General features: G+C 39.7%; 1 protein-coding gene across 6 annotated transcripts in view; it reads left to right on the forward strand.

The window, feature by feature from the left end:
- Window positions 1–15,100, forward strand: part of LOC106788244 (roundabout homolog 2) — a 208,369-nt gene extending 193,269 nt beyond the window's left edge. For all 6 annotated transcript variants that reach the window (XM_014751341.1, XM_014751344.1, XM_014751343.1 and 3 more), the window contains 2 exons: window positions 10,583–10,761; window positions 14,372–15,100. In XM_014751341.1, coding sequence (XP_014606827.1) covers window positions 10,583–10,761; window positions 14,372–14,623 — 431 coding nt within the window. In that variant the 3' untranslated portion in view covers window positions 14,624–15,100. The remainder of the gene's footprint in view (window positions 1–10,582; window positions 10,762–14,371) is intronic.
- Window positions 15,101–15,879: the final 779 nt, after the last annotated feature.

The raw sequence follows: 15,879 nt of genomic DNA on the forward strand, positions 1-15,879 counted from the left end.
TGTGATCCCTCGACAATCAGCTTACCCGTTTCTCCTCGAGGATAACGATCTTCCAGTAAGAAATAGATCTCGTGTTCTTTGGAAAAACGCAAATCTTTCAGATAATTCTAAAGAGATTCGTGTCGAACAATCCTGTCTCTCTTTTTCAAAAGTAGAACGATTTGCTCGGTAAATGCTAACCGATAAGGTATTCTCTTTCGATCGATTCGCCAAACCTTTCTCTTTCTCTTCCATAATACTCTCGTTCGGGTTGTATTTTAAAAAGAAAAGAAAAGAAAAGAAAAGAAAAGGAAAGAAAAGAAAAGGAAAAAAAAGAAAAAAAAGAAAAAAAAGAAAATAAAAGAAAAGAAGGGAAAAGATTGAGCGTGCCATCAAGAAAAAAATAAAAGGGAAGAAGAAAATAGGAAAAGCCGAAAGGAAGGCGAGGGTCAATTCCCCCGAGCGCGCGCCTATATATTATATTTCGTCTCTTTCCACATTGACGGCCAATCCATGGAATCTCAAACAATAAGGAGATATCCTTTGCTATAATATTATATATTCTCTTTCCTTCTATATTCGCGTATGTGCATCGATGTCGTCTGCCAAAGACAAAAGGAACTTCGAGGTCGTTTGTTGCGACGCGAATTCGATATACCTAATTGCTCCAAGATCTTCGCCACCGCGAAATTGCATCGCTTCCTATACGATAATCGTTTTTACTACTACTATTACTACGTCGGTCTATCTTCGGCATCGAATAGTTCGAGTTTCAAGTTTCGAGTTTCGTGGATCGACAAAGGAAATTTAATCGAAGAGCATCCCTTCATTTCAAAGCTTCTCGTCCATGCTCCGTTCTCCGTTTATGTTCCTTCGCCTAACTTGGCCTACTTTTTTTTCTCCCTATCTCCTTTCTTGTAGGAAAATACACGCGTTCGTGTTCGCGAAGCGTACCAGCTTTCGAAGCATCGAGGAATTCTCGATAATTTGTCTTCTTACCACCCGCCCACATCTGGCGGCCCGCGTTCCTTGATAAAGGGCGAGAGAAACTTGCTGGATACGTGGCACTCTGCTACCGATAGAGAATACGATGTATCGCCCCACGGGACGGGTCCCCGACTTGTCTACCTTTTTCTTTCTAATTCAAGCCGCGTTTTCCTTTGGCTTTCATCCTTCGCCAAAATCCTCCTCCTCTTTTCCACGGGAACGATGCGTTTCGTGGTTCGATCAGCCATCGTCTTGGGCATCCTAGCGATCGGCACCCTTCGCTAAAAGACATTTGGAAAAAGGCCTCGACTCGAAAAAGGGCTTTTAACGCGAACAAACGATCTCGCATTTAGCAAGGTCCCTTACTTAAGACGTCGTCGCGCGTCTTCTTCGTAGCTATTAATTCGTTTTCAGAAGGGTGGAAACACGCGAAAGCAAATGCCACTCGCAGACCTGGAGAGGAAACCTGGAGAGGAAACCTGGAGAGGAAACCTGGAGAGGAAACCTGGAGAGTGACGCGATTAATTCACTCTGTTAAATGCCTACAGACTGGAATCTCGCTATTGTTATTAATAACGAACGAGTACCTCGATTATCGCTCGACTAATTGTGCATTTCTACGTGTCTCTCATTCTTTCCACCTTACCTTCTCTCTCCCACTTGCTTCTCTTTTCATTTACCTTTCTTTTTATCTATCTCCAGGCGCGTATTCAGACGTTACTTTTTCTTATTTCGCGTGCAATATCTACTTCTCATTTTCCTCTTCCTCCTCTCGCTCGATGCAATTTGCAGTCGTGTTCTCTTTTTTTACTTTTTTCTAAAAAAGTATATAGGTTTGTAGAAGAACAAGTAGACGTAAGTAGTATCCGTGCGTAGTATCCGTGTGCCACAGAGGACTCCACCTTGGTTCGTCTTATCGAGCGAACCAACGTTACCTCCCCCCCCCCCAACCGTTTCAATTACCCTCGCAGACATCCCAGGATACTCCTCCCAAACGTATTTTAATCCTTAACCGTAACGCGCAAGCGCGTTTCACGCATTTTACCAATCGTTCGCCGATCGACCCGATCGATTTTATAATACGTGCAAAATAAAACGATCATTTCTATGAATTAAAGCTAATGAAACTAATGCGAAATACAAAAAATATTCGTTCGATTCGACGAGATTAAATGGATTAGCAGTTGCAGGTGAATAGAAAATGTTCAATGATTCGAAAATAAAATTTACAATAGAAAGTACATGTACATTATGTATGTGTATAACGCGACGTTTCAAAGATAACTGTTATAAATATTTCCGGTCAGTTTCCATTTGTAATATCAGTAGCTTTTCAAGTCGATCAGTTTGTAGAAAAATCAAGTGTTCGTTTGATCATTCGAAATGGTGGTTATTTCATTCGATTTCGCGGACGTGGAGTTTTTTATTCAGGCAAACGTTTTCACAGGACACAGGACTTTGAAGTTCTCGTATACGTAATAGACGCAGTACATTTTATATGTATATATATATATATGTATTACTTCCATTTAAGTATTCCATTTTTGTTCGACAAGTATGAAGAAATCTTGACGCAACATTTGAAAAATCATGATTTTGTAGATTGACCAAAACCCTCTGAGCATTCCATACAATGCCTGGGATAATCGCATAGATTGACCGTAACATATACATTTGTAGATAAAACCTTGAAACCTTTTTCTCGTAGCTCGGACAAAAAGAGATCGCTTTTAAAAAGATACACACGTGAGAACATTCGTCACCATTTGCGCACGACGGAAGGCATTTTGTGGGAACAAATGTACGTTACATTCTTTTCATTTTTCCGTTCCATTCTCCAATAATATATCGAATCGAATAATATATCGAGAAAACGGCCAGCTGCGTCGTGTGCTTTTCTCTTTCGCTATCTCGTTTCTACTTTACTCTTTTCTCCGAAAAGGTAGAATATAGAGAAAAAGAAATAGAGAAATACGGGCACGCGTTCCTCGCGGGTCAATTTGAGCTGACCCAGCAGCACGTCGATGATATATAAAAGTCAGTTTGAAAAGGGCGCGGTGCATGTTGCGGTTTATGCGAATCGAATGCATCACCGAGCAAATCTGACAACGTAATAACCAAGAGCCAAAGAAATCGAGTTGGTGTTCATCGTGGAAAAGCATTGCTCGCGTCGCTGCTTCCAAAAATATATATAGGTGTATAGGTATATAGGAATTACGTAACGCGACTCTCTCCTCTTCGATAACAATTCTATAGAATGGATTTACGCTCGTAGGGTTTTTTTTTCTCCTCCTCCTCCTCTTCCAAGCTTTCCCTCCAAAGTGCTTCTTTCCTTCCTTCCTTCCTTCCTTCCTTCCTTCCTTCCTTCCTTCCTTCCTTCGCAACCTTTCAAAGTCCACATATTTTTCCGAAACTTTTCCACGTCCAGAGAGATCTCTGGAATTTCTCATTTTTTGCTTCTCTCTTTTTTCTCTCTCTTTGCGTAGATGCAACTCTCGTCCCCCGTACGGTTTTTTCTTCTCTCTTTGTCTCTTTTGCCAGGGTAAGATTTCTCGCGATGGATCATGACGCCCATTCTTTACCCCTACCCTAACGATTGATTTCTCGTAGGTTTCAGTAAGCAAAGGAAAAGGCGAAAACGAGGTCAGGCTTTTACGATAGTGGCGAAGTTAAAAACTTCTTTTTCTATTTCTCTTTCTATTCAATAGTTGTATGCGTGCTACTCGCCCTATCTTTTTCTCTTGTCCGGCTTCTGTCTTCTTCGAACACTATCTCCATTTATTTTTTTTTTCTTTTATTTTGGTTTGTTGTCTTCTCTACCGTTGGCTTACTCAGCTCCGGTAGGGCTTTCTGTCGGATGTATTTCCGAGGAATCGGCTATTGTATGGCTTTTGCCCGCTATGTGGGATACTATCCCGAAAATGGGACAGAAAATGCGGTTAAGACTTTCAGAGGGTAAACGAACTACGCTTTTTTTTCCACTCTTCTACTTTCTCCCTAACGTCTTGTCTTTCATCCTTATATACCAGAGTTAAAAACAAGTCGAGCAAACCATCATCGAACCGGCGGCCCTCCAAAACTTTATTTCTAAACAAGGTATATCTAATTTTACGAGATGAAATGCTACTCTTGTTTTTTTTCTCCTTTTTCCTATTTCTACCATCTAATTCTTCTCGACTGAAATTTCGTACTAACACGAAACTCGTTTCGCAAAACATTTTCCGTGAAAATTCGAGACACGGCTAAAGCATCGTGATATTTTCTCGCATGGAATACTTTTTCCCGATCGAACGTTGAATATTTTCCACGCAAGAACGATATCATCTTCGAACTCGTATGAATTCTCGCGCCTTGGCGTATCACGGGTCTTGGTAATTCCCTCTCTCTCTCTCTCTCTCTCTCTCCCATCGATCTATCTATCTTCCTTAGATAAATTTTATCTCGAGTGACAGATGTAACTTTAACTACCGATGTCGTTCAAGTTCCCAAGCCGGTGTAAAAAGAAAAGTATAAACGTCAAATGTAAATAAAATTATTGGAGCATCGAACGGTAAGAGAAAGAATATTAAAGGGCCGATAAATATATCTATGACGAGGTACGTATCCGACGAGGTGAAATGAGAGAAAGAAAAATTTCTTGGCATTCTGGCATCATTAAAAGGATGCGACTACCAATTATTATTCGTTCAAAGGAAAAAGTTTCAAGGAAAAATTTCAAACAACGATCGATCCATCGAGATTTTCTTTCTTTTCTCTTTCCCTTTTCCCATTTCTCTTGAAAAAGTTACCGTTTAACCGTTCTCTTCTTCCTTGGCCGAATTAAATACAGACATTCGGTGCTCGGTGTGGCTCGTAACCGTTCGCTTGTAACTTACAGAAACGTAAGTCCCCATTAATAGCATCGATAAAGAGAAAGGGTTCCTTGATAATCGATGGATCGTAATGTACTCCTCTCTCTCTCTCTCTCTCTCTCTCTCTTTTCAAGAAAGAAATAGTATCCTTAAAGTAAATACTCGCCGAAAGAGAAAGAATATTTGTTTTATCCATCTATCTCTTTCATTCTCCTTTTAGTTCGCTTCTTAAAATACCGTATTTACCAAGAATTCCTTCGCATTAGTTTAATGCATTTCAATCAAAATGAATGAAATATTTCTTAGAGATCAAGGAATATTTTGATCTAAACGTAATTGTTCAAATGAATTCGCGTATGGATAGTAAAGAAAAGAAGGTAGAAGATAAGGAAGGCGAGCGACCTTAGGGACAATGCATAAAGTTATTAAAGGAAAAGGAATCCCTGAAGGGATGCGTCGGAAGGTTCGGACGCTGCGCTGCGGTGATAATGACGACGCTTCGCGAAGATGGAAGCGAATAGAAAGGATGGACGGGAAACACACACGGAAAAAGGGATAGTCAGGAGCTCGAAAAGGTGCCGCTTCCCAGCCATTCTCTCTTATCGTCCGGACTCGAAAGGTGGACTGAAAGAGTTCGTGGCAGAAACGTATCTAGGAAGCTAGATAACGGGGAAATACGATGGTAAAATTTTAATGAACCGCTTTCTCTGTATCTACCTTCCTCCTCCCTTTCATTCCTTCATTTACGTTCTCTCTTTCTCTCTCGCTCGCCCCGAATGTATTTTATTGGAAAATAAATATATGATATCGAGTTGAAAAGATAATAGTTTTTCTAGGTATACCATGCGTATGCATGTGTTACCACGTAGATATGGAAATATCATTTACTCGACTAGCACATATTATTCAAACATTTCCATCGAAGAAGGTGCTTTCTGAACAAATGCAAAGGATTATTTCTAGAAAGAGAGAAGCAGCTTTTACGAAATAACATTTATTCCCGTATTATCGCGTACGACGCGATTCCAAGTGAAACGAAAAAAAAGAATACGAAAGAATATTCGCGAGATCGTTGTACGATCCTTCGTTGTTAAAGATGGGCCACGATATCGAAGAGGTTGTTGAATAAAAGATGTCCTAGTCGGGAAAAGATTCGAAAGGGATGCGAAAGGGACGCGAAAGGGACGCGAAAGGGACGCGAAAGGGACGCGAAAGGGACGCGAAAGGGACGCGAAAGGGACGCAAAGGACGAAGGATGATTACGGAGCAACAACCCTTTGCGTTTGTAGGACCGAACCGTTCCCAAAGGATGCCTTATATTCCTTCTTTCTCTCTTTTGCCTATTTTTTGTGCTCTTTCCTGTGCATATCGTTCGAGTCCTGGGAGGAGAAAGAAAAATCCCGAAAGGCGAAGGAGCGATACGAGCCAGTCGACCGGTGTCAGTGTTAACTTAGGACAAATTGAAAGCTCGAGGGGCTACCTAGCTCCCAATTTGTCTTTCCGCTAGTTTCTGTGCCTCTCGGCTTACCCAAGAGACTCTTTTCCATCATCGGCCCTCCGTTATACTTGAGAAAGATACTTTACGCCGATTTACGTTGCTCGCAAATTTCTCATCAAGAGATACACGATTGCTGAAACGCCCGTCCTTTTTTCAAAAATAGACCACGATTACTATGGTATACAACATTTCTATCAACTTGTATTATCTTTAAATGCAAATTGGTATTTATGCGTACGCGTCCTTTCAAATGAATTTCCCATGGCGCCCATAAAAGAGACGAAACAATCGACGCCGAACAAAAAACACGTTTTAAAGCGATTATAATGCATCCCTCCCTTATTTCTCTTGTTCTCCTTTTTCTTTTCTTTGTCTTTCCATTTTCTCGTATCCAAAGCGCACGCAAAGTGCACTTTTATAGCATAGGTTTTACCGGCACATACGTTTAACAACGGAAACACGCAATAAATATAATAAGAAAACTCGTGTATACCGTAAAGTGTAACGCACGGCCGACGCTCGTGTAGTAGAAATTAGTTAAGCGCATTATCCGGAGTTTTAAAACACTTTCGTCCGAAAAATACAAACATAAAGGCGCAGCTGCGCGAGCAACGTCAGCTGTGGGACCCGCTTTCCTATTATTTCATTAGTAGTACTATAATAAATATAATATACGTTTAATCCGCGAACACGCGAATTATGTTTCGTCTCCGAGAGAAGCATCGAAATACGCCTAGTTCTTCGTAATGTTCCTGTAAACGTAAATGCACATTTTTACCTCATCCCCTAAGGTTAGAAAAGTTAGAAAGACCCGTTAGAAAGCAAACGCAAGATTATAAAGCTTGTCTTTAAGATCACATTGTTCCATATTGAAAGTTGTATTAGTTTAACAAAGTAGATTTTTGTTCGACCGAACTTATCGGAGATTTCATTAATTTAATCCTCTTCGACTACGCGGTACTTTGATAGATTTGACTAACTTATATTTTCCTCTTTAAAATCCCTTTCTCGAAAATACATAGAATTTTTCTATGAAAATTCTTTATCTTTCCCTTTAAAAAAGGTATTATACTTTTCTTTATCGTTGCTCGCCGGTTCGTGCGATTTACTTTCATCCTGGCAAGGGCTCAGGAAAATCGTCTCCCTTGGGATTAAATCGCGTAGAGATCGTGCAAACGGATACTCGATCTTTCGTATTATTTTCGTAACGTATAGTCGGTGGCGTGCGGCTTGATTAGATTGTTTTAACGAACCTGGCGAACAATGCACGAATAACTGTGGCCACCCTTGCGAACAATGCTGCACACTTCCACGGACCTTACGGTCCTCCCGGTGTTGATGGTTATCGCCCTGAGCTACGGCTAGCCGAGTGAATCACACTTTCCGCGTTGGATCCTTACGGTCTCTTACGATCCATTACGATCCATTACGATCCCTTAAGATCCATTATGATCTTTCAAATTCGATCCTACCGATTGGAACTTTCCAAGTTTGCCGTTAAAAGAAAAATCAACATAAAATATTTCCAAAATAATACCTTTGTCAATTGGTTTGTTTTTATTTTATTTTATTTTATTTTATTTTACTAATAGCAACAACAACTTTCCTTGCCAAATTTCTACGTCGTTCATTTTCCTCTTAAGAAAATCTCGCAAGTATGAGTCGTTTAATTTATGTGTACTTTCGACCGACGTATAACTACACATATCATGGCTAATTTATAACATATATATCTTCGTTGAATTCTACGAGAACGCTTTTAGAGTCTAAGCGCCGAAGTAATTACGATTCGTATTTACAAAGCTGTAAAGGATCGTAATTCCATAGAATTGCTCGTTTCAAACAAGTACGTAGGGAGAAAGCCCTTTCTAACGAAATTAACAGGAGATCGTTTTACTAAATGTGATAGTAAATTCTATTAAAAAGAAGATTCGTCTATTGATTTTCTTTTTTTCTTTTTTCTAAATAAAATCATCATCGCGAGTAACGGTGCGGAAGAATAATCGTCAAAATGAGAATAAGGATAACACGTTCGGTGATCACAGGTCGTACGTCACGTCTTTGATTCGTACATCAATCGCAACTTAAATTACATCTATTTTACGAATAGAAGGACACTCTCGTTCGCTTATGGCGATGAAATCAGGCGATGAATTCGAGGCGCAAAAAGAGGACAACGGATGAATGATTGGTGGAACGAGAAGGTCCTCTTGCGATCTCGAGATCGGAAATTAATCGATTAATTAGCAAGCTGTTACGCGCGTTCGCGCGAATACAGAAGTAATTCGTTTCCCCGTTTAGTTGGACGCTCTCGTCCGTTTCTGCACTGGATGGCAATTTCACGCGTAGATTGCTTTCGAATCGAGTGACACTTTCGAAAGCGAAACGCGACACCGTTACGTCGCCCTCCCCGACATTAAAATATTCATTTCCTGCTTGATTATTCGACGAGACAAAAATCCTCCCTGGTTTTACTTTTTCTTTAGTTTTACCTTTCCTTTTTACACATGATCAAACCTCAACCGAGGTTCGCTTTCGACCTACTTCGACTTTTTCTACTATCAATTTTTATTGACAATTCTGCTGCTGCTGCTTCTTCTTCTTTGACACGAGATTATTAGTTTTCGTTAGAAAACTTCGTTAGTTTCGTTAAATGTCAAAAGCCACACCCTAAAATCAAAGAAAATTCTTAACCACGCGACTAAACGACAGAAACTTTTTCTAACGGTGAAATGTACCCATTGCAGCCATCGCCCACGGCTCATTTAACTTGCTAAGAGGTTCTATTCGAAAGAACGGCTATTTTAAAGAACCATCCGGGATAAAAAGTCCGACCGAGAATATCCTCTCCTGGATGGCGGCTAATATAGTAATACATTGAAATTCTTTTTCCTTTTGTGCGTACGGGAAGGAACAAATGGCGTTTGCTAACGCCTAACACACATTCCAAAAATCGAATACCAATTGAAATTCTGTCGTGTCTGGAAAGATTTTGACGAGGTCCTTTGAAATTATGGCTTTCCATGTAAAATGTTAAATAGAATTAATCGTAAGACGTAAACTCAATGTAAATCAAAGAACAAGATCTCAAGCATCGTATCAAGAAATCTGAAGCAAATCTTATAAAAAACAATTTGTGTCGCACGTAACGTCTCGGAGAAGAATCGTAGAGATGTTTTGCGGAGAAAAGCAAAAGGGAAGATCTCAGCCTCTTGGAGTCCGCGATTTCGCAATAATATTTGACCGTCTTCTCCTAATCTCTACTCTATTTCTCTCTTAAGCAAAAACCAGATCCAAGATATTCGAGTAATTTCAAGCAGAGGATTATTCATGAGGGTGTAGTAACGCTCCACTTCTATTCACCGTACAGATGGGCCAGCCAAAGGTCAGAAAGCTTGCTTTACGAAGCGGCAAATCTATTTGGATGAGAGACGACTAACCGACGGCATCCACGCGAACAAAGCCAAAGTTGGCGTGGCGTTGCGCGAAACGAGTCCTCGAGACTGTTTTCTCCTTGTCCTCGGGTATCGAATCAATGATCAAACGCGAAAATCTTATTCGTTGAAAATCTTATCCGTTGGTTAGAAATGACGAGGCAAGCATCTTAACGTTCGAATGCCGAAATTGCTTCGGAAAGGATTTATTAACCGGTTTAACGGTCGTTAATTGGCTCTACGTTATCAGCAATTGCGGAGAGCAATAAAGGGCCGATCTTCAAGCTCGCACTTTGTTTCATCAGAAGCGAGCTAACAACCGAACGACCTTTCACCACTAACGAGACACAAGGCGCTGGTAAATGAAAGGGAGCAAGCACCCTCCCCCCCCCCCACCCCACCCAGCTTTATCCAACTCTCCTGCATTAAAGTGCCACCGAAGCTAGGATTTATGATCACGAGAGGAGGAACCGAACGCTTCGCGATACGTTCAACAGGGCTGTCCTAAAGAACGTTTCCTTCCGAAAACTTTTTCGAGATTTATCCTTCGCCCGGACATACGCACGCTAACATTTTTATGTAGGAATGCAACGATTTAACTCCATTCAACGAATCGATTTTAACGATCGAGTTTACAACGTTTTGTCGAGTAGATTTAATCTCTTAATGGATTCGAACGGTCGTATTAAATTAAAGAGATTTAAGTTTTCCTTAAGTTGTCCGTTTTTTTTTCTTTTGTTAGTCTTTTTCGCACGAATGTTAAGAACGAGAAGACTAGATTTATGATCATGGGGAGTATTAAGTTGAACGATGGTCGTTCCTTTCTGTTCCAGGACATCCCACGGTTTATCCACCAAATCAAACTGTGACGGCCAACGAGGGTGAACCCTTGGACGTCATTGTCCAGTTTTGTGCAGAACCCAGTTACACCCGAGTCTATTGGATTTCCGAGCAGCAAGTGTACGTACCTGGTGCTCCCTCTCGGGACGGAATACAAGCACTTGCCATCGAGGTAAACGATTTTCAATCTGAAATTTTTTATAAGAAATGACACTAAATAGAAATTTACATTTGTTTTTCATCAAACGTACGCGCGGATCAAATATAGCGGAAGAAGCTTTTTGATTTCTATCACCTCTCTCTTTCTCTTTCTCTTTCTCTTTCTCTTTCTCTTTCTCTTTCTCTTTCTCTTTCGCATATTCCGTGATTCATTTCTCTCAATCTATTCGTTCTCATGCAACTTCCCTCCCAGAAGTGAATAATTAATTCGCAACATTCTAACGTCTAGCTGCTAGCTCTATTTCTCTTGATCTTATTCGGAAGATGAAATACGAATCACCCGTTGCGATCTAACATAGGATTTGAGCAGAATTGCTTTATCTTAGCGTTATCGTCGAACACTAATATATCTACGATAATACATGGCCTATCATTTTGCGTTTGAGTTTTCCTTGGATATTCGCTGGCTTGATTAATTTCAAATCAAAATAGAAAGAGTATGCGAACGGTGATGGGATGAAGAGATTTTAAGGGAATGCATATTCTCCTCCCCTCCTTCCTCCTTTTCATCTTTACCTTTCGTTTGTTTAATTACAATGCATACACAGTTTCTCCCAATTCTCCCTCTCTCCCTCCCTGCTCGTAATTATAGTGAAACTGAAAATTGATCATTTACATAGTTGCTCGAAAATTGTTTTAACGAGACGTTAATCGATGCTTTGCCTCGAGCCAATTATTGTTAAGCCAGTAGAGTATATATTTGTATTGCGATACACCGCGTTCGATCGATAAGCCCTTTACAAAGTTCCTTCTATCTACGCAAGAAATAACAAAGTATAATAACAAAAGGAAATAAGAAATAAGGAAGGAGCGAAAAAGGTGGACCGAGTCGAGTTGGTTCGAAATTCGGCGGTTGGAAAGGTCGAGTTAAATGGAGCAAGAAACTGCGACTCTTTGCATGTGAAAATCTCGCGAATGTTGGCCAACGTCTGTTTCGAACCGCAAAACGAAATATCACCGACGAGAAGTCATATCGAAGGTTCCCGATTCAATTACGCGAACGTATATGAAAGGCAGTTATGCAAAAATGGAATAAACGCGCGTTGGCGGCGGTTTACCAAATAAAGACGCGAGACGAGATCGGAACAACTAGGAGGAAGCTGCTGGCGCCCAAGAGTAGTAGTCCTGGAAGTTGAGTTTTGCAAAAGCAATTTTCTAGTCGTATTCCTTCCTTTGGAAGAATTCAAACTAACGCCGAGCAACCGAATCGCTAGTGAAAGAGCAAAGTTAACTAACGAGCGTGCAAGGCTTTACATAGAATGTAAAGTATTCCGAGTTTATCAAATTATCAAGCCGAATCGATGAACCGCGTGATGTAATTAAAAAATTGATTTTCCCCTCGTGATCGGTAATATTGAAGGTTCTGCTCGAGTATTTCGAAATAGAGGAGTAGATGCGATTATTGCCTGCTGAACCGTGCATAGTACTTCGCATCGTTCGTTTATCACTATCAATTATCTTATAAACCTATAGGTTACGTTCGACCGACGATCGATTCAACTCGATTCATATTTTTTTCTCTTTTTTTATCCTTTTAACGAGCTATATATAATAAATGGGCGAAGCGACGAAATGCATGAGAATGATGATGGGTGGAATCAAGAAAATAATAGCCAAGAGAAAGAAATATAATTGACAAAATGTATTTGTATTTGTAATATTTGAAAATTCCGGAAGTCGAACTGCGAAGCTCCGAAGAATTCTACGAGCGGCATTCGTTCGAAAAAGATTGGCCTTTCCTCCTTATAATCTTGGAAATGGAAGTTCTCCCAAAGTTAAGCCTCGGACGAGCATCTCTCAAAACGGTGATAGATCGTTTTGCAAGAAGGAAAGCCTTTCCTTCGAACCTTTCCAACTTATTTACTCGAGCATATTTACTCGAGCATATTTACACTTTTCATATTTTTCATATTTTTCATATTTTTCATCGACGCGTGATGTTATTCACCGAGTTTAATGATCCCTTTTGCTCGTAAATTACTCCTTAACGACATTGGTCTTTTGGAGTTTCATTCGTCGAGCAGTGGCGGGGCGGCAGGCATTAGAATGTTTCGTAAAATAAACACAGTCTTTGTTTCTCGCGATAGGTCTATCCTTCATAATGAGAAACTTTATTCATTTTTATATGTCCTTCCCTTTTCCAAATCAAGTGCTTTCTCTTTTAATTTTAATATCTGCGCATAAAGGTATGCGCCTTTGTTCAAAAGTTTGATATTAAAAATCCGATCGATTTTATTTCACTAGTCAAAGAGTCACTTTACGACATATTTACAAAAGGAAAACAAGAAAAGGAAGAAGATAAAAGATAAGAGAAAAAGAAGCAATATCGTTTTGTTCGTCTATCCCATTCACTTTCTTGCTCGATAAAATTCGTTCACGAGCGAGCTTCGATTTTCGAAGAAAAGCCACGAAACGTTTGAGAGACTCGATGGAAAATTGCAAGGGGACTATGGAAAAATGAAAATACGCTAATACACTTGCTACGAACTAAATGAGTCTTTCTCTATTCACGCATACTTTCTTTTTTTCTTTTCTCAATGTTCATTTAGAAAGCTTCCTCCGTCGGAAAGATCTAATCGAAAACGTTAACAAAAACGCGACGAATTAATTATCTGTTAAGACGATATTAATGAGAAAACTTGTAAACGAGAAAACTTATTAAGAACGATAATAACAAGAGAGGGACTAAACGTTCTCTCTGAACCTCTCACGTTACTTTTCTTATTATGCGCGTTTATATAACTCATTTGAGAAAATCAATCGAAAACTACAGAAATGACCATGCCGAAGAACACACTCTCTCAAAGTAATTTATTAACAATTTTATTATAAAAAAAAAAAAGAATACTCGAGGTGGTCTAATTAATTGGAATACTTGGAAAATATTTTCTCCTACCTTATGTATTAAACTAACAATTATAATTAGTGCGAAATATTTCTCGATAAAAGAAGGAAACGTTGAAGATAGTCTCGAATCGAAAGACCCGGTATTAAGAGTTTCCTATTTGACACTTGGAAACCTTAATCGTACTAGCGCGCATACACAGTCGGAGAGAAATAGATTTAGTTGAAACAATGAACACTTCACAGCACGCGTGACCGAGTATACGAGTACTCGAATTCCTCTTCGTAGTATGCAAAGAGGAAGAGCAACAGAGAGGAAGAGAGAAGGATAGAGATAGAAATAAAGTTTCAAACGCCATGTTACGCGAGTGGAACGCGTTAAAGGGAAACTAGAGCTGGCTGGCATGCATAACTCATCGTACGATAAACGATTAAAGCGCATTTACCCTTTTCGTAATTATTCATTTTTCATTTCCTTTATAATTTTATTTGAAAGACCTTTTAGAGTAAGAATGAAAAGGAAAAAAGGAAGGATTCTATCGACGAACAAACAGCATGTAAATATACAAGATCGATAATGCCAAGCGTGGAATATTCCGTATGCGTAAATTCTAACGTGAAAACGGAAAGGGAAGAAAGAGTTAGATGAGAATAGTATCGAACAGTAGCAGCAGCTCGTAAATGTCTTCTCGTCGTTGTTGGTTTTTTTGTTGTTACAGAACGATAGTATCGAGACGTGCTATAGGGCGATTCTACGCTTCGAAACGATTCAGTGGTCCCATGCCGGAGAATGGTTGCTGTTGGTACGTTCGCCGGAAGGGATCGCGGACGCTTCCGTTTTGCTCAACGTGACGCGTGCTTCCGGATACAGCCACGCCCATTTCCGTTCGATGGCTCCAGCGACTTTCCTTCTCTGTCTGACCTTGGCCATTATACAACAGCAGCAGCAGCAGCAGCAACATCTACGCTGAACCATACCGTCTTACGGATCTTTGGAAAAAGTTTCGAGGGGGATGAAACTGGTGGTGGTTGTGGATGAGTGAAAGAGAGAGAGAGAGAGAGAGAGAGAAAGAGGTTCTTCGATGCCGCCGAGGGGTGCCAAGCAAGGGGATCAGAATTTTACTGCCGAACAAAAGGAAGAGAAAATGTTCGAACTTTCCAAGTAAACTTTGTAAATAAATATACAAGTTCGCGCGAAGAATCGAATCGATCCAAGATCGAATATCGAACCCCGATCGCAAAGTCTTAAGAAAACTACGACGATAATAACGCATTTTATCCTACCCTAATCGACGAAACCCTCGCGATAAATATTACGGACCACCACCATCGTTTTTCCGATAAGTAGGCGAAAGGTACCCTGAGGGAAGCACGGTTTTTCTTTCTTCCAAAGGTATCAATTAGCGTTTAACAAAACAATATATATATATATATATATATATACACACACACACACATATATATATATATATATATATATATATATATGCATGTGCGTACGCAGAAAGTGCGTGTAATTCCTATTACACGCGTATGTAATATATACTTTCTGATAACATTGATAATACAGGATATATTATTGAACGATATGTGTTACATATTGAGTAACAATGGCGTATTACATGGATTCACGTATGTTATGAAGAAACGTGGTCAATTGGCCGATGTCAAATTTCGTCGTCTACGTTTGAAAGAACAATTTGTCTTTAGCCAACGTCGCGCGTATATTAAACAAAAATTATATGTATATATTTGTATAGATGATTTTTAAGGGAGCAGCCAGGCGCACGGCGTTTACTTATTCTCTATGCGGGATGATAATAGGATTCGGGCGAGGCGACCAATTACGTTCGTTTCGAGCTATTTTCAAGCGGCGAACGTCGCGTACCGTCCGTCAAATGCGGCGTCAGATCAAAAACATAAAAACCACCCTCTCGTTTTTACCGTTAATAAAGTATCCCCCCCATGGACTAAACGTCGAAGATTTAGCTAACGAAAATAAATAGAGAATTTCAAGTTAAACGGATAAAAAGGGGAGAAGAAGAAAAGAAAGGAACTAACTAACTCGTTAGGTATTACAGCGAAGCTAGATAAAAAAAAATAAAAAAAAACTCGAAATATTAATAATAATTAATTAAATTAAAAAAAAAACCAAAAAAAAAAACCAAAAAAAAAAAACAAAACTGAAAAAAAACCAATTGTTGTATATTATTTTTAGGTAATTACC

The sequence above is a fragment of the Polistes canadensis genome, unplaced genomic scaffold (assembly GCF_001313835.1).
Source record: "Polistes canadensis isolate GaletaPanama2010 unplaced genomic scaffold, ASM131383v1 scaffold_130, whole genome shotgun sequence".
Taxonomy (NCBI): Eukaryota; Metazoa; Arthropoda; class Insecta; order Hymenoptera; family Vespidae; genus Polistes; species Polistes canadensis.